Source organism: Bos mutus, chromosome X (assembly GCF_027580195.1).
Source record: "Bos mutus isolate GX-2022 chromosome X, NWIPB_WYAK_1.1, whole genome shotgun sequence".
NCBI classification, from domain to species: Eukaryota; Metazoa; Chordata; class Mammalia; order Artiodactyla; family Bovidae; genus Bos; species Bos mutus.
The window spans coordinates 26047389-26065756 of record NC_091646.1 but is presented as its reverse complement, the minus strand read 5'-3'; the positions used below and the strand labels follow the sequence as shown (position 1 = coordinate 26065756).

The 18368-nt window shown below is 35.5% G+C and overlaps 2 protein-coding genes across 5 annotated transcripts in view; one reads left to right on the top strand and one right to left on the bottom strand.

Annotated features, from left to right (window-relative positions):
- The first annotated feature begins 3802 nt into the window (after nt 1–3802).
- Nucleotides 3803–5073, top strand: CT83 (cancer/testis antigen 83). The gene is made up of 2 exons (XM_005899340.2): nt 3803–3877; nt 4744–5073. The coding sequence occupies exons 1-2, from the start codon at nt 3803–3805 to the stop codon at nt 5029–5031; spliced, it is 363 nt and encodes a 120-aa protein (XP_005899402.2). The 3' UTR covers nt 5032–5073.
- A 210-nt stretch (nt 5074–5283) lies between these two features.
- SLC6A14 (solute carrier family 6 member 14) overlaps nt 5284–18368 on the bottom strand; it is a 28950-nt gene continuing 15865 nt past the window's right edge. For 3 of the 4 annotated variants that reach the window (XM_070366472.1, XM_005899339.3, XM_070366473.1), the window contains 7 exons: nt 15815–16043; nt 13922–14047; nt 12214–12332; nt 11559–11658; nt 11189–11298; nt 8810–8977; nt 5284–7696 (listed from right to left, as the gene is read on the bottom strand). In XM_070366472.1, coding sequence (XP_070222573.1) covers nt 7550–7696; nt 8810–8977; nt 11189–11298; nt 11559–11658; nt 12214–12332; nt 13922–14047; nt 15815–16043 — 999 coding nt within the window. In that variant the 3' untranslated portion in view covers nt 5284–7549. The remainder of the gene's footprint in view (nt 7697–8809; nt 8978–11188; nt 11299–11558; nt 11659–12213; nt 12333–13921; nt 14048–15814; nt 16044–18368) is intronic. The other variant, XM_070366471.1, reaches the window with a different exon arrangement.

The following is an 18368-nucleotide window of genomic DNA, read 5'->3' as shown; positions in this document are numbered from 1 at the left end:
TTCTTCTGTTTTTACAGCATTCAGCACAAAATTATGTCAGTTAAAAGGAAAAAGTATCCATTTATAAATGGTTAATGCAGTAGGCCCAGTCACACAGCCTTGAATAGGTGTGATCTACTTGAAACTCGCTCTGGAAGAACAACAATTGGAAAGGAAGAACCATTTTTAGACAATTTCAATTAAGGCAAGGTGGAAAAGGTAGAAAGATGGAATTCTGAACAAGCCAGATTGCTGTCCTCCCTCTCCTTTTCCCTAATCTTCAAATATCAGCCAAGTCCTTATAAATGATGAAGTTCATGTGCATCTTATGGGTGCAAGGATGGGTTGGTATCCTGAGACAAAATCTAAATCTTCTCTAGAAGGTGTCAGAGAGATTGACAGACATTCTTCAATAACTCCTCATTTTCTTCTTCTCAGTAGCATAACCATAAATTTTGATTTGGCTCAGTACACAGAACAAAAACTATATTTCTTGGCCTCCTTTGTAGCTAGATTTGACCACTTATCTACATTCTGGCCCATAATGAAAGTGGTAGCATCATGTGCTGCTTAAAAGACAGGAGGCTCATCCTTCACATTTTCCACCAGCCTGGTAACAGAACAATTCGTCAATACAATTTGTCATACTGAGGATGACAAAGCAAAGGAGTATAACAAACCAGGGTTCCCAATACATTTATGAATCTCCCCTGCCCACACTGAATTGCTTGTCTTTTAATCAACTCTGTTTATTTAAGTTATTGTTACAATGAAATATTCTTCAACTTTAAAAAGAAAAGAAATTCTGACAAGGGCTACAACATGGATGAAGCTTAAAGACATACTTACATTCTGTAAGCAAGTCACAACACAACAAATATTGTGTAATTTCACTTATATGAGATACTTAGTATATTCAAATTCATAGAGACAGACAGTAGAATGGTAGTTTCCAGAGGATGAGTGGAGGGGTGAAAAGGAACTTAGTGTTTAATGAGGACAGATTTTCAGTTGGAAAAGATGAAAAAGTTTTGGAGATGGATGGTTGTACAACAATGCAAATTTACTTACTGCCACAGAAGTGTACACCTAAAATTGGTTAAAATGATAAATTCTATGTTTTATATACTTTACTACAAAAAAAAATGCAAAAAAGTCAATGGTTAGCAACAATGTGTGTGATGAGAATATTTTCCAAAATCTCTGAAGTGCTCCCTTGGATATCAGTAGGATCAAAATTCAAAATTCTATTGTTGGAGACAATGTTACTGGGCTTCACTCAATTTTATTTGATGAAACAAGAAATTAAGTGTTAACCACAATTACATGCCTACAGTGACATGAGGGAATTTCTTACACATCTAGAGCTTCAATTGCTATTTACATGCAGATGCTTCATAAACCTATGTCTTCAATTATTTCACTGAGGTCAATTATTCATGTTTCAAAGTATTAGGTTGGAAGTTAGACATGAGCAACCAGAGGAGGCCTGGCTGTAAGGGATGGAAGCCTATCTCTGAACTCCATCCAAGAAACACCCAGGAGAGCTCACAGATGCTACAAAATAACTATACTTTTCTACTCCTGCACATGCGCCCTAGGCACAAGTGGATACAAAATGACCACAGGGACTTCTCCAAGTAACTTTAGGCAGTTAGGATCTCATTAAGGGCTCATGAATATTCTACATCTAATTATTACAGAATTATGGGAAGACATAAATAATACAACTTGCTGTTATATAATTGTCAATTGGCCTTGAGCATACGCCCATTAGCATTCCCTTTCATTGATTGGTGGTGGGTGCAAGCCCTACTTTGCATCAGGCATAACCAAAAGGAGGAGACTGGAAGTATAGATGGGGGAAGCCAAGAGGGTTTGACAGGAAGGATCAGGGCAACTCTTTTGGCAGTGTTGGACTAAGAAAAGCTCTGTCTGCTTGAGTTGAATGTTCTACATCTTTTGGTTCATCACTCCAATTCTTTGTTGTGACAAAACAAGAACAAAGGGAAGAGAAATAAACCAACCTGACAAAAGTCATGTCACACTCAACATGCCCAATACCAAATTCATGATCAGCATCCCCATACTTGGTTATTTGCCATGCATCTGATTGAGTAAGCCATAAAGCCAGGACCTTCACTCTCCTTTACATCTCACATCCTATTATATGCTCCTGTGCCATGATGTACCTCCTGTTATCAGTTATTTCATTAATACTTTTACATTATTTCTGTATTTGATTACTATTTCTCACACTAGAGTGCACATTCTGGGTGAGCAGAGACTTTAGTTTTGCTCATAATCGTATTCCCAGAATACAACACAGTGCCTGCCCTTTACATGCTCTACTGCTGCTGCTAAGTCACTTCAGTCGTGTCCGACTCTGTGCGACCCCATAGACGGCAGCCCACCAGGCTTCCCCGTCCCTGGGATTCTCCAGGCAAGAACACTGGAGTGGGTTGCCATTTTCTTCTCCAATGCATGAAAGTGAAAAGTGAAAGTGAAGTCGCTCAGTCGTGCCCGACTCTTAGGGACCCCATGGACTGCAGCCTACCAGGCTCCTCCATCCATGGGATTTTCCAGGCAAGAGTACTGGAGTGGGGTGCCATTGCCTTCTCTGGCCCTTTGCATGGGTGTTTAATAAATACATGTTAAATAAATCTTTAAAGTTGAACTCATAACTGGGAAAAAAGTTTGATATAAAAATGCATAAATGTAATTCCTCTCCTTCCTATCTTTATGAAGATGTGAGTTATTTCCCAAGCAGAGTTAGTGGGTTACAGTTTGACACTTATCTTGAGATTATACTGGCTATTGCTTTAGTACTGACTTTTAGTTCAGTGTCATCTTGTACATTTACCTGAATTTCTTGAACACTTCTAACTTGTACAATGATTTCTGTATCTGTCCCTTCTCATTAACTAATCCAAATATACTGTTCCATTCCTTGGGTGAAGAATAGTAAATATTTGTGGCTCACAAGTGTAGGTAGAAGTCCTGAGGATGGGGATGAGGATGAGGGAATGGGAGTTTATCTCAGAACTCAAACTCTGTGGATTCAAGCTGTGCTTTTGCTACTAGTTTCAAATGAGTTTACTTAACACCTGAATCTGTTTCTGCATTTCCTGAAGTAGACACACCATTAAAGATACCTATAGCACAAAATTATTGTGAGAACTATATGGAGAAATGGCCCTGGAATTACTTTTTAAACTGTACAGTGGCACAAACGTACATTATCCTGATGTGAATATAGTTGGAGTGAATCCTAAAATAGCAGCAGAGGTGGTAAGGAGGTATTTGGCCACGACTCACAATATGTAGGTAACTACTTTTACAGTGTATTTCTACCTTGCTTTTGAACTTGTTTTTGAAATGAATAATGAAGTGGTTGCAGCAAAGAAAAATTCTTAACAGAAAAGGGGCGGGGGGGAGCACTTCTAAAATCTACCATTTAACCAGTCAATTTGGTGTTTTACTTCTACTGTGGTTCAGCTTCCCCAAAATCCCAAACTCTCCCACCATCTCTAACTATCCTAACTGTAATCAGGTGTGCGGTATGTGCTGCCTGGTTTCCCCTCAAGCTGGTGTTACGTCATCAGATTGTGACGTACCGCCCCCTGTGCGTGCTCAATTGTGAGGTCACACGCTCTCCGGTATATAAGGCTGGACGCTGCCTGGTATCCCACTTGCACCAGGCAGTGAGGGACGCTGAGCGTCCTGGCCCGTGGCTTCCCGGGCGGCTAGTGGCCCCCTGCTTCCCAACTGCCAGCTGTGTGCCTCAGTGCCCGAGAAGAGGGAAGAGATTTGAAGAGGCACCATGAGCTTCCTGTTCCTACTAGTGAGCAGCATTCTGTTTGCCTTCATGTTTGTCTTCTGGAAAACCTGGTTTCAGGTAAAGTGTGTAAGAGCAGTTGGAATTAGATGAAGCTCGACAAATACATGGCTTGGGGAGGGAGGTGTGTTTAAGAGAGTAGATAGTAAAGAAAGAGTAAGGCGGGGGTCACCCCATTCCTTTCTCCTTTGAAAGGGCTCAGATGTTGACTCTACCTCACACTTCTCCCATGTTGACCAGTAGTTCCACAGCTGTACTGTGTTGTGAAAAGCCCCACGTCACTAGGTGATGGGGTCAGTTTTTCATCCACTTGAAAAGTACAGCAGAAAGTGTCCATCTGCCGCCTCCCATTTTAAGAAAGTGTACCTACTCTCTTCCTCTCTGGCTTTTACTACCCCCATGTAATTCTGTTTGCCTCTTCCTCCCTTGTATTTTCATTTTCAGTCATCTTTATGACAGCTTTGGATGGGGGAGGGGGCATCACAGATAACTAAGGTCAAAATGTGGGTTTCCTGGTGATGTTTAAAGTTCCAAGTGAAGTGCTTTTAGATAAGAATGAAACAGGGTCCAAGTATAAGACCTACTGGAATGCCCAAGAAATGTAAGCCAAGGCTATGGCATTTTGGTATCAGAAGGCTACTTTTCTTTTTTTTTTTTTTCTCACTCTTTGGGAAAGACATATTTCCAAATTAAAGTATTCATTCAACAGATTTTTTTTTGTCTTTTTTTAAATTTTATTTTATTTTTAAACTTTACATAATTGTATTAGCTTTGCCAAATATCAAAATGAATCAACAGATTTTTAATCTTGGGGGAGGTCAATCAGTTCATTTTGGTAAACCAAGACTAAGAATGTTATTATTTGGTGGTATTTGGACATTGCTAAAGTCAATAAACTACATATGTTTAATTTCCTTCCCTTACAGAGAAACACTGGTGAAATGTCATCAAATTCAACTTCTCTTGCACTAGTAAGATCATCCTCTTCTACTCAGTCAACTAAGAGCAATACTGATAAGAGTCTTTTGGTCAACAGTCTCTCTCGGGATATCTTAATTAATTTCCCACACTCAATAGCCATGCAGAGGCGAATATTGGTAAACCTCAGGATCGTGGACTACAAGCTGGCTGAACTGGAACAATTCCTAGTTACTAAGGGTTTAAATGGTGCATTAGTTAACCGGAAATCCACTGACAAGCCTACAGAAGTGTAATAACAATTGAGGCAATCATTAAAGGGACTTTGAGTGGATTCATTTGATTATATGTGTTTATACCAAATGAATTATTATTTAAAAGGGGAGGGGTGCCAAGTCAGATACAGAATCCAGACACTGTCAGTTTGCTTACATTTAGAGAGTTGATTATGTTGCTAACATATTTTACTGAAGAAGAAATGAAAGCACAATAGAGACAGAAACAGTTTGAGTTGTTTTCTTTTTATTAGTTACAGTAAAAAGAATATAGTTGAGATATAGTGATTTTAATTTGAATTGTGAAAGTTTTTTTTTTTTTTCTAGTGGTTTACAATACAATACTGTAAATGTCTCCAAGTTTGCATTAAAGTAAATGAGATTTGATGGAACTTTTTTCCATTATGCAGAATAGTCTAACACTATTGAATCTGTGTAATAATACTAAGAGCTATCATTGAGCACCCTAAAATGTGCCAGGGACTCTGTTAAGATCTGTGCTTTACATACTTGTAAAGATAGTCACAGAAACTCTTAACTACTCTTCATAGTCAGCTATTGAAGTAGACTACTTTTCCAGCACCACCTCTGCTACTAATTAGATATTTCATTAGAAGTGTGCCTAAATCTTCCCTGAATTGCAAGTCACCTGTAGAAGATTATATGCATTTTTTTTATTTGGGAAAAACCCACACCTCAAATAGCACCAAAATATAATGGTAGAATGTATATAATATAATATGGTTTAACATTAAAGTATTTATATGCTGTATTTAGCAATCTATTTTAAATATTTTATAAAATCTAGTAATCTGTTGACATTCACTAACAGCATTTGACCTACCCTCAAATAAAACCCTCAGAATATCTAACATAAGTTCATCTTATGTGTGTTAGTTGCTTAGTCGTGTCTGACTCTTTGCAACCCAATGGACCATAGCCCGCCAGGCTCCTCTGTCCATGGAATTCTCCAGGCAAGAATACTGGAGTGTGTAGCCATTCCCTTCTCCAGGGGATCTTCTTGACCCAGGGATTGAACCCAGTTCTCCTGCATTGCAGGCAGATGCTTTACCATCTGAACTACCAGGGAAGCCTCAAAGAAAATCCTCAAAATATCTAACACAAGTTCATCATATATATATATATACATAATTCACTGAGATTCTTTAATTACAGGCCTACCTATCTACCTAACTTCATGCCCCCTGCCCCCAAAATAAGTTACCAGTATAAATTAAAGGAAAACCTTAATCCCTTACTCATTTAATCTTCAATCAAAAGGAAAAGGAATTTAAAATGTGTAGAATTTATAATGCTTAAATTTATTCTTTTATTCATCATTTGACAAGAACAAAAAGCAGTAGTATATGTGGTTCTTAAACATATTTTAAGAGTCACAGATTTCTTTTGATATTCTGATGAAAAATATGGACTCTTGCAGTAGAAAAAATGCATATACACATACATATAGAAAAATACTACATGTAATTTCAGCCTCATACAGTCTCTGAAGCCCATGTTAAGAACCTTAAGAATAACTGAAAAGTTTCTTACATAGTTTGGTAATCCTAGATTGTGATGTTAAACCAGTTGTAAATGATATATAATCAGTGTATAAATCTATTAATGATATGATGTTTTCATTATCTTTTGTAAAGAAATTGGCACATAGGACTTTCTAACTTGGGTGCCCTCATTCTTGACAAGTTTCACAAGTTTATCTCCCATAAGTATGTAAATAAGTTATCACCTGTAAATAGTAACTTATTCAAGTAAAACAAAATCATTCTACTTATCTATTAACTATATATTACAATCATAAGATCTTAGATTTGATTGAAGCCATTTCCTCATTAGTATTTTGTTCTATGTTCTATTTGAAATTAGACTTCAGGGTGTATAATGAACTACTTTAAATTTTGTGAAACACAGTAGAAATTAGATGGGTCATGTATTTATTCCAACCATAACCTACAGAACACATTTTATGGGGAAAGAAATAATCAAAGCTTCTGGATTCCATATTCTAGATTTATCACTTACTGGCCATAGTTTTCTGTCTTATTTCACTATTTGTAAATAAAGAATATAACTACTAAGTTCACCTTAAAAAAGTGAACTATGAAGGCATGAAGTTTTTAGACATGAATCAAAGATATTAAGCAATAGTCTTCATATACATAGTTCATTTTTTCCTTATATACATACATGTATGGCATTCCTAATTTTCAATTTTACCACTTTCTTTTTAAATATATTTATTTTCCCCAGATTTATGGGAAAGAAACATTGTATGCTAAGAAATATAAGCAAATAGTATTTAAAAACTTTTATAATAGAAAATATAACTATTTTCTAAATAATCAGCTCAAAATAAAGCCTTCAGTATATTAGAAAAATATTGTAGTGATACAAAATTTTTATTGTGAAATAGAGGCAGCTATGTATGTGTGAACAGATAGATAAATCACATTGCTAAACATTAGTAGTTTCACATTTTTGTATTACATTCCTGTTGAAATTATAAAGCTCATAGATCTCATTCTGGTTTTCTGCTGTCACTAATATTAGATATTTCATGGTTAGTCTCTTTTTTAGAATCTGACATGTTTTCATATCTTTCCCCACGATGTTTTTCCAAGTATGGCCCCCAGTTAGCAGCTGGTCTGCAGCAGGTTGCAATGCGCTGAGAAGCAAAAAAAAAAAAAAAAATTCATTATAGAGTGTTATGTCTTCTTGCTAACCAAAATGAAATAAGAACATAGAAAAGTAAAAACGTGATCATCTAAATTCTTAATTGTCTACAGAAAAAAATGATACTCAAATTTAACCGATTGTTAATAGAACTGTGTTAACTACAAAGCCAAAATAACTGAGTATGTAAATGAGCTAAAATGGAAGTGTGTGAACCCATTCAGGCAACAGTATCACTTCACATACTTTCATTGAATTTCTATCCTGGCTTTAGAGTAAGGGTTAAGTTAGGATCTAAACCAGTGTATGACTGGAAAGTTTCAAGAATCAAAGGGAAAAGCCATTCATCTAGATCCACTAAACACTGACCTAAATCTTGAATCCAGTCTGACTTCTGAGCCTACCTAGACATTGTCCTACTGAGATATAATCAACTCCATTCCCTTAGGCCTCCATGAAAGAGGGATAACTCAGGGTCTAGATTTGGTTCAAGGTAATATACCAGACTTACTCCAGTTTTAACATGCTATTATAGTATGTATTATAACCAGATGAAGTTTTAAAAGTGAAAATTATAAAGGAAAAAGGTCAGTTGCTTTGTGTCATCTCAGTTCAATTCAGTCTCTCAATCATGTCCAACTCTTTTGCAACCCTGTGTACTGTAACCTGCCAGGCTCTTCTATCCATAGGATTCTCCAGGCAAGAATACTGGAGTGGGTTGCCACTTCCTTCTCCAGGGGATCTTCCCGACCCAGGGATAAAACCCGCATTTCATGTCTCCTGCGTTGGCAGGTGGGTTCTTTACCCCTAGCATCAAGATACCATAACTTTTATGTGCTAAGCATTTTAATAGGGCCTGAGGATATGACAGCAATCAAGACAAGACCCCTTCTTAAAGAAGCTTATAGTCTAGTACATGGAGACACAAAAATATACATCTAGTATAATACAATGTTATACACATAGTAACAGATAAATTGTATCAGGTGTAAAAGTTACCTGAGGGGAAGAGTGATTAATTTGATCTCATGTTCAAAATCTCATATTAACCTTCATTTTGATAATACTTTATATTATAAAGTATAAATAATATTAACATGCTTACTTGAAAGATGTTTCCTTTAGCTTGAATTATGTTTATGATAGCCATGACTGGAATCCAGATAATGCAGAAAGTAATCATACACCAGCCTAGAGCAACTCCCCAGTTAGGGTATGGAATTTGACCATACTTAGGTCTACGAAACTGTATCACTGACCAGATCAAGATTGACTGTGAAAGTAAAATATGAAAAGAAAATGGTAAAAATTAGACTTTATTGCATTAATGGTTTTAGTTGTACAAATTATTAGCAGTTGTATTCCATTCCTTAGAAATAACTTATCAAAAACAATTAAGATGAAAATACATTCAAGGTGACTAAGATAATCAGGTAACTAGCCAGAAAATCAAATTCTAAATGAACAATCTAAATAACTTGTATTTGTCTTACAAAAATTAGCATTGATACAGATACTTGTACAACACGTATTTCAGTAAAATACTTTACCATAAAGTATATCTGTTGAAAGTAAAATAGTATCTGAAATTTATATTATTGAACTTTCACTTATAATAGCATGATTTTATTCTGTGCTGTCTGGAGGAGGAAATATGGCAACCCACTCCAGTGTTCTTGTTTGGAGAATTCCATGGACAGAGGAGCCTGGTGGCCTATAGTCCATGGGGTCGCAAAGAGTCGGACATGACTGAAGTGACTTAGCATGCATGCATTCTGTCCTGTAAGCTAGCCAGCATATCAGTTAGTTCAATGAGAATGTAAGATACATTTTAGTGAACATGCCTTGTGCCTTGCTTAGCAGTAGTTTCTATTTATTTCCCACTACACAGAGTACCCCTTACTCCACACCCAAAACATACAGGCAATTCACACATGGGTACATAGTTACCAAAGCACTTTCTTATTGGAAAAAAAAAAAAAAGATGTTTGGGTAACACAGTGAACCTTAAAGATTAAAACATTTTAAGGCCAAGTTTTTTAAAAAGTGTTTAAAAAAAAACCCTACTAGACTGTTGCAGCATTAAAACTAATTATATAGAAATCTGTAAAGCAAACAAAATGAAAAAAAATTCCTTTAATTTCATTATACTAAGTTTATTTCACAATTACCATAATTTCATGTAATTATAAGAGTGGATGAGGGATAGGAGTCTAATATGTATGACTTTATACAAAATAGATGGTAATGTATATCATTTAATATATAATACCTTTGCATTTTAAAGTAAATCCAGTTGTCAAACCTAGAAATCAATGAAATTAGCTGGCTAAAATGTCTAGTTAGATTTTCTAAGTTGAGAAAGGGCTTATTTTATTATGGAAACTTGTCAAATGAGGAAAACAATATTTAGCACTGTCAAAGCCAAATATTAAAAACACCCTCTAAAATAAAGTGTAGATCAAATTAACATAATACCCTTTTCTAGGGAAATCATTGAAGCATGGAGGCAATGAGAACCAAAACTCATCCTCAATAAAGTTTCCCCCTGCCCCACCCCCACCATTATCTCTAGCCCATAGTAATTTTCTGTCCCATGAAGTGTTTACTTGGCATTCAGCCTTTTACTGTCCTGAACTGTTATTTAAATTTATTTTTTGCGTTCCTTCAGCTCCTGCTGCTGCTGCTGCTGCTAAGTCGCTTCAGTTGTTTCCAACTCTGAGAGACCCCATAGAGGGCAGCCCACCAGGCTTCTCTGTCCCTGGGATTCTCCAGTCAAGAATACTGGAGTGGGTTGCCATTTCCTTCTCCAATGCATGCATGTGTGCTAAGTCGCTTCCGTCATGTCTGACTCTGTGCGACCCCATGGACAGCAGCCCTCCAGGCTCCTCTGTCCCCGGGATTCTCTAGGCAAGAATCCTGGAGTGGGTTGCCATGTCCTTCTCCCTTCAGCTCCTAAATCACACTAATTTTTAACATAAACTATTGCCTCTATTGACGCACGTGAGTTTTTGTAATTTCAGATACTACTTCCCATAAAAATATGCATTAATAACTGAGTGTTGTTCCTTAGCAGTTAGTATATTTAGATTGAATTCCTTGAAGGCAGAGACTGGGTCTTAAACAGAGAGGTTAAGAACATTGTAGGTGGCTCAGCATATTTTTTACGGAATGAGCAAATGACTGGTTTTTAAAAATTTATTGTATTGATAATTTTTAAGTATCTTGTCCTAGGTACTTTTTAGGATACCTTTAAGTCTCAAATAGTAAATGTTTAAGCCTATGGCCTCATAAATAATGCAACAAAGAAGGGTACTGTAATTTTAGCAACTTGTAGGCACCAGTCATGAAAAGTTGAAAATCATTGATTGTAAAATGATATTAATTTTCTTTATTGTATTTAATGTAAATAATTCAAGTTTACCTTACAAGTGTTTAAATATATATATTATTGATACCAGATTCATGGCATGTTAATACTTACTATTAAAAGGATAGGCGTAATGACAAACCAGCAAGTTCTCCACCATAGCCAGAATATCCACCTTTTTGCTCCAATCATCATTTCTATATCGTCAATAAACCTGTTCCCTCCTAAAAACAGCAATAAAGAGTGCATTCAGCCCTTACTCATACTTTCATTCATTAATCATTCTGGCTCTAAGTTGTCTTTCTATGTCTAAACATTTTCCTATACTATAGCAATGAAGCATATAATACCTTTAACTACATTTTATTCATAATAAATTTTTGCCCAGTATATTATACTTAATTATTATAGTAAACATAATGAAAAGGAATAAAACTAAGTCATTTTAATCAAATGTGTAGATCATTCTGTAGTCACTATTTACCATAAATCCAGACGACTCCTATTATTTCCAGTATAGCTGCAATCAGAATGCCCCATCCAGCGCAGAAGTGGTCAATCAGATTAACCCAGTATATTCCAGCCTACCAAAAAAAAAAACGTCAGCTACTTTTAAATATAGTTTTAGTTACTTTTATGATTGATGAGGTACTCAGATTGAATCTACTAATTTGATTTTAATATATGCTCCTTGGTTTCACCTCTGCCAAAATGTAAAAGGGAATGTTTCAAATGTAAACACAAATGGGCCTTTACATATCTCAAACAGGCTGTACCTTTTATTCTATTATGAGTCCCTATTAAAAAAAATAAGCATTTAGAATAGTTGATTATAAAAATGAAAGGTAGTGTGCTCTTTTGTAGTTGCCAAGAAATATAGACTATATTACAGCCTACAAAAGTTAGAGCCTACAAAGTCTGTAACTTTATTGTAATTGGGGAAATTGTCCACTATTGGGCTCCCCCCACCAAATTATACATGCTATTGAAATTGTGTTATGATGGCGAAAGAATCTGGGTTAAAACTCAGAAAATCTTGAAGTCTATACTAAACATGCTCTTAAACCATGGCTTCCTCATTTAGATTATAAAGTACGTTCCAACTAATATTTTGTCTATGGAAAAATACTGTAGTATACCTGAGTCACACAGATGAGGCCAAGGAAAAACAAAACCAAGCAGCAACCCAAAGTTATGGGAGCCCTCATTTTCTTCATCACTTTGGGAAATAAATCTTGAATTGTCGTGGTAATCGTTTCTTCAGAAGGAAAAAAAAATGACATGTCAACTCATTTGCCAATAATTTTAATCATAGAAATCAACTTCTATTAATCAAATTTACAAATATATGTTGAGAATATACTCTGGGCCCAACTTCTTGCTTTTAAAAATCCATAGGGTCCTTTCTCTTGGCAGTCACCACTCATCAGTTCTGATTAAAAAAAATCAAATACAGCTCTATTTGTTGTTTTTAGTCTGTTTTATAAGGTTTTTCATTGGTAGCAATTATAAGGTAATAGTTTCCAAAGGGCTGAAGAAGTTTGAAAGAGGGTTATAGGGAAGGAAGAATTTTAGTAGAACTTTGAAATAAGGTGAATTCACACGGCTACAGAAAGGCCTTCTAGGTTTAAGAAGTAAATATGTTCATGAAACAGGGTACTGGCTAAAAGTAGAAGGATATATGAGTAAAGGATTAAGAAACATGTTTGAAATTTTTGGAGGGCTTTGAAAGTCAACTGGAGGAGGCTGGGCTTTATCCTATAAATTATTAAAATGTTTTATGTAACAGTGTGATATGACAAAAATGGTTTCTGAATTTTTAGTTGTGTACCCTAGGGCAGGAGGAGAAGAGGACGACAGAAGGTGAGATGGTTGGATGGCATCACTGACTCAATGGACATGGACTCTGGGAGTTGGTGATGGAAAGGGAGGCCTGGCGTGCTGCGGTTCATGGGGTCTCAAAGAGTCAGATAGGACTGAGCGACTGAATTGAACTGAACCCTAGGGAAAATTCCTGTGTGTAAAGAGAACCATATATAAGAGTCATTACTGCAGCAGTGCGTGTAACCACTACAATATTGTAATTAGCCTCCAATTAAATTAATTAAAAAAATTGGAAATAATCCAAATGCCCATAATTATGGTAGCAGATTGTGAATTAACTTGGTGACTCAGATGGTAAAGAATCTTCCTGCAATGCTGGAGATTCGGGTTCAATCCCTGGGTCGGGAAGAGCCCCTGGAGAAGTGAATGGCTACCCACTCCAGTATTCTTGCCTGGAGAATTCTATGGACAGAGGAGCCTGGCACGCTAAGTCCATGCACAGAGAGTAGCAAAGAGTTGGACATGATTGAGCAACTAACACATGTCTGTGTATCAACATGGATTCATAATACATATAGAAAGCAACTGTCAGAATGGTATGTATGCTATGAAACTTCACATTTATGTGAAAATTTAAAAATTTTATCTTATTTATGGATATATATATATATACAATGTACACAAATAACATATATAATCCATGGTGACAGTTGCTTTCTAGGAAGGAAGAAATGTGAATTGTATTAGGCAAAGAAACATAAAGGACTTCAAATTTATCTGTAACAGTTTATTTTTATTAAAAAATGTCTGAAGCAAACATAAAATATTAATGTCTGTTCCTTTCAAGTATCTGATACATGAGTACATTGTATTTTTCCATATTTAAAATTTAAGTTAAAAAGAATTTTCAGAAAGATCATTCTTAGAGTAAAAGCTAGACAGGGGCAACAAGGGTAAGAAAATGATGTTTTGAAATAGAGTAAAATATGAGAGGGATATGTTAACATTGGGAGTATTACTTACCAATGGAAGCGAACTGAGAGTCAAGACCCAAAGTCAAGAGCATGAAAAAAAATAATACGGACCAAAATGGCCCACCTGGGAGTTGAGCTAAAGCTTCTGGATAGGCAATGAATGCCAAATCAAAACCTAGGAAAAATTAATGGAATTTTAATTTAAATTAAGTTAAAGAAAATTAAAGAAATTCACATATTTGAACATTTTTCAAAGTAAGATACTAGAAAAATCTCAATTTGGCAATCCAATGGATAATATACAGTCTTTAGCAACTGTTTCACTATCACTTTTTAAAAGTGTTTATGTAGGTTGTTCTATAATATGATAATGTAAACGTGTTGTAAATTAAGCTAGTGAGATAAATTTTGTAAATGGTACATTTCTCACATAAGAAATCTTAACTACATCACTGATATTGGGCTGATTTTATTTTTTTTTAGTTAATGAAGAACAACTGTCTTAAACTCCAGTCAACTCTCTTTCCAATGTTTACCCAATATCACAATATGTAGTGTCATTTATTTTTTTCACTGTACATTTCACAGCTGTGTGGTGCCAACTTATTTTTTATTGAAGTATAATTGATTTACAACAATATTCTGTTAGTTTTGGTATACAACATAGTGATTCTGTATTTTTGCACATTATACTGCATTATAGGTTATTACAAGATAACAGGTATAATTTTAGTGCTATTTAAATTATTATATGGACACCTGCAAGATTGTATGTAATAAAACTATAAATTGAGTCTTATTTTCTATTTGATGTATGTTGCCTTTCGAGACACTTGTTAACATTTTTTAAATCATATTATGTGATACTTAGTTTAAGTATTTTAAGTGTCTCCAACCTCTCAGGGCACCGACCTAGGCGTCAGGAGAATTTGCTTCTAGCCTACGCTCTATCACTTCCTAATTTTTGATCTTCTGCAAGACATAACATTTCTATGCTCAGTCCCGTCCTCTGTAAATGAGGAGCTGAACACTACATGATCTCCAAAGTCCTTTCTAGTCCCAACATTCTATTCTCATTCATCAGTCTCTCCACCAAATGATACCAACAATAGGTAGAAATTTAGTAAGAAAAACTGACTTAAAAGAACCCTAGACTTCTGTTCCTAAGAGTCTTCAAAAGTGAAAGTGTTAGTTGCTCAGTTGTGTCTTTGCGACCCCATGGACTGTAGCCTGCCAGGCTCCTCTATCCACGGAATTCTCTGGGCAAGAATACTGGAGTGGGTAGCCAGTCCCTTCTCGAGAGGATCTTCCCCACCCAGGGATCGAACCTAGCTCTCTTGCATTGCAGGAGGATTCTTTACCGTCTGAGCCACCAAGCCGGATAATTAAGCATCTCTAGTTAATGTCTTTAAAGTTAAGACGTTCATTAATCAGATTCCTTTAAAGCTGGACACAGCTGTATACGCAAAGTCAGTTGGGTTTCAATCTATATGACATTTGTGCATTTTAAAAATTCAGATATAATAGTGTAATTGTACATGGATTAATTTTCATATATAGTTTCTCTCACATATTCATATATATATTAATACACACATGTATGTATATCTGTATGTATATTTATATACATACACGCAGATGAAGATAATGTAAAGTGCATAGCGTGATGCCTAATACTTGCAATTGTGCTGTAAGTAGTTCATATTAACAGTAGTTCATATTAAGCACTAAACAAAATTTGGAAAAAACTTTAAACAATTGTTCTGTAATATAGTCTTGTTTCTCAGATCATCTAAGAATTATTATATGATTAAAACAACCAAGTTATTTAAGATGAAATGAGAAAGAAAAAATACCCTAAATCTTGAGTGCTTTAATTGCTATAAAGTATATCAGTGTTTCTTAAATGAGCTATATACAAGCTATATATAGCATTACATACCTGATTTTACAACTTGTGTGACTTCCTTTCCAGATATATGAGCCATGTGTCCCAATATAGAAAAAATAGCAAATCCAGCGAACACACTAGTAAGGCAATTTGTCACACAAACTACAATGGCATCTGAGTAGCAGTTGTTATTGAACTTATTGTAAGATGATAAGGCAACCAGACCACCCCAGGCAACTGACAGAGAATAAAATATCTGTGTGGCAGCATCTTTCCAAACCTATAAAAGAAAATAATATTTTAAAACACTTAATTTTTCATTTGTATAAAATATTTCATATATACAAGTGAATAACTTATAAAAACAAAACAAACACCTAAATACCCACTACTGAGCTTAAGAAATAAAATGTTGCTAGGCTATTAAATCCTACCTGTGCTCCTTCCTGATTATATCACACTTCCAACTTCAGTGGTAACTGCTATCCTGACTACTGTGTTTATCATTTCTCTGGTTTTCTTCACATTTTTACTATCCTAAACAATATGGCATTTAGCCTTGCATGTTTTTAAGTTTATATAAAAGTTATCTTAATGCATGTTAACTAATACAACCTGCATTTTCCATTCAGTAGTATATGAGATTTATCCATTATCAATTTGAACCATATGAAATTTCAATTCAACTAAATATTGCCAAATTATTCTCTGAAGTGGTTGTATCAGTTTGCACTCCCACCAGATGGTATGAGAGTTCTCACTCCCCCACATCCTTGCTAACATCAGTCAAAATTTTGAATGCTGTCCAAACTAATGGCTGTGAAATGAGTGTTGATAACCTTAAATAATTTATAAGGCTTAGCATGTTTTTATTTGTTTATATTCTATAGTTTTTTTTTTTCCTGTGAAATACCTGTTCACATATTTTGCCAGTGTTTTAGTTGGGTTATTTGCCTTATTTGACCTCTAGGAATTCTTTATGTAGTCAGATTCTAATCCTTTATCTGTTATATGTCTTAATTTTTTCTCCCAATTTGTGGCTTTTTCCCCCCTCTTAACATTGTGTCCTTTGATGAACCAAAGATTTTGTTTTAATGTAGCTGAAGGTATCTATCTTTGCTTTTATGTATTGTCCTTGATTTCTTTGACTGAAAGAAAGAATCCTTAGCCCAAGGTCATAAAGCTACTATCCTATATTTTCTTCTAAAAGACTTAGTTTTGCTCATATCCTTAAGTTCAATTCACCTGAAATTGAATTTAACGCATATTAATATAGAAATCCAAATACATTGTTTTCTAAATGAAATATCAATTGAAGATAATTGATATTATCCATTATATTATTTGGATATCAATTGTATCAATTGGATAGTCCATCCCTTTCCCATTGATCTGTATCCCCACCTCTGCCACATATGGGGTTCAATCCCTGGGTTGGGAAGATCCCCTGGAGAAGGAAATGGCAACCCACTCCAGTATTCTTGCCTGGAGAATCCCATGGATGGAGGAGCTTGGTGGGCTACAGTCCACGGGGTCACAAAGAGTCAGACAGGACTGAGTGACTTCACTTTGACTTTCAATCATCCAGTTCTCTCATTCCATGTTTTGATTAGAGCCCCATCAGCTGGCCTTATCTCTTTAAGCAGTGCTCACACTCTTCATCTAATTCAACCCCTTCATCTTTCCCCCTTTCACAATTTACCCCTCCTATGTCTTTGCTAAAGGGCAATAATTAGTCTTAGAAACTAACCTAGGTAAATCCATCTTAATAGTGAAATTCTATAGATATAACAGTACTCTGAAGAAAAATCTAATTATGGAGACTTCAAATAATAGGGTTGGCATGTAAGTAGGCAAAAGTGTATTTTTAGTCTATCTGGAAATATGATTGGTTAATGGAAGGCAGGCCATGTTAACATGGTGGCTTAACAGTTCTAGCTCTGGAATCAAACAGAATGAAGTCTAAATCCAATACCTCTCACTTTCATTGAATTTGATTTATTTTAACATTTTCAAGCCTGTTTCATCTGTAAAATGGAGATGATGATGATAATAATAGTAGTAATAACTATGTGTCCTAAGAATGATGTGAGAATTAAATGAGATAACATATGCAAAGCAATTAATGGGATATTCAATGATAGCTATTATGTTTTTATGGAAAAGAAATATAAACTGATACTCAGTTTCATTTGTGGAAGTTAAAAACAATAATTTTCTCCTTGAAAGGTATGTAATCTATTTCCAATTTTAATAGAAATAAAGTTGTTAGGAGTAAATAAATATTTACTATGTCTTCAGAATATAGCTTGATATTAAGTGATTATTAGGAGAAGGCAATGGCAACCCACTCCAGTACTCTTGCCTGGGAAATCCCATGGACAGAGGAGCCTGGTAGGCTACAGTCCATGGGGTCGTGAAGAGTCGGACTTGACTGAGCAACTTCACTTTCACGCACTGCAGAAGAAAATGGCAACCCACTCCAGTATTATTGCCTGGAGAATCCCAGGGGACGGGAGCCTAGTGGGCTGTCGTCTATGGGGTCGCACAGAGTTGGATACGACTGACATGACTTAGCAGTAGCAGCAGCAGATGATTATTATAC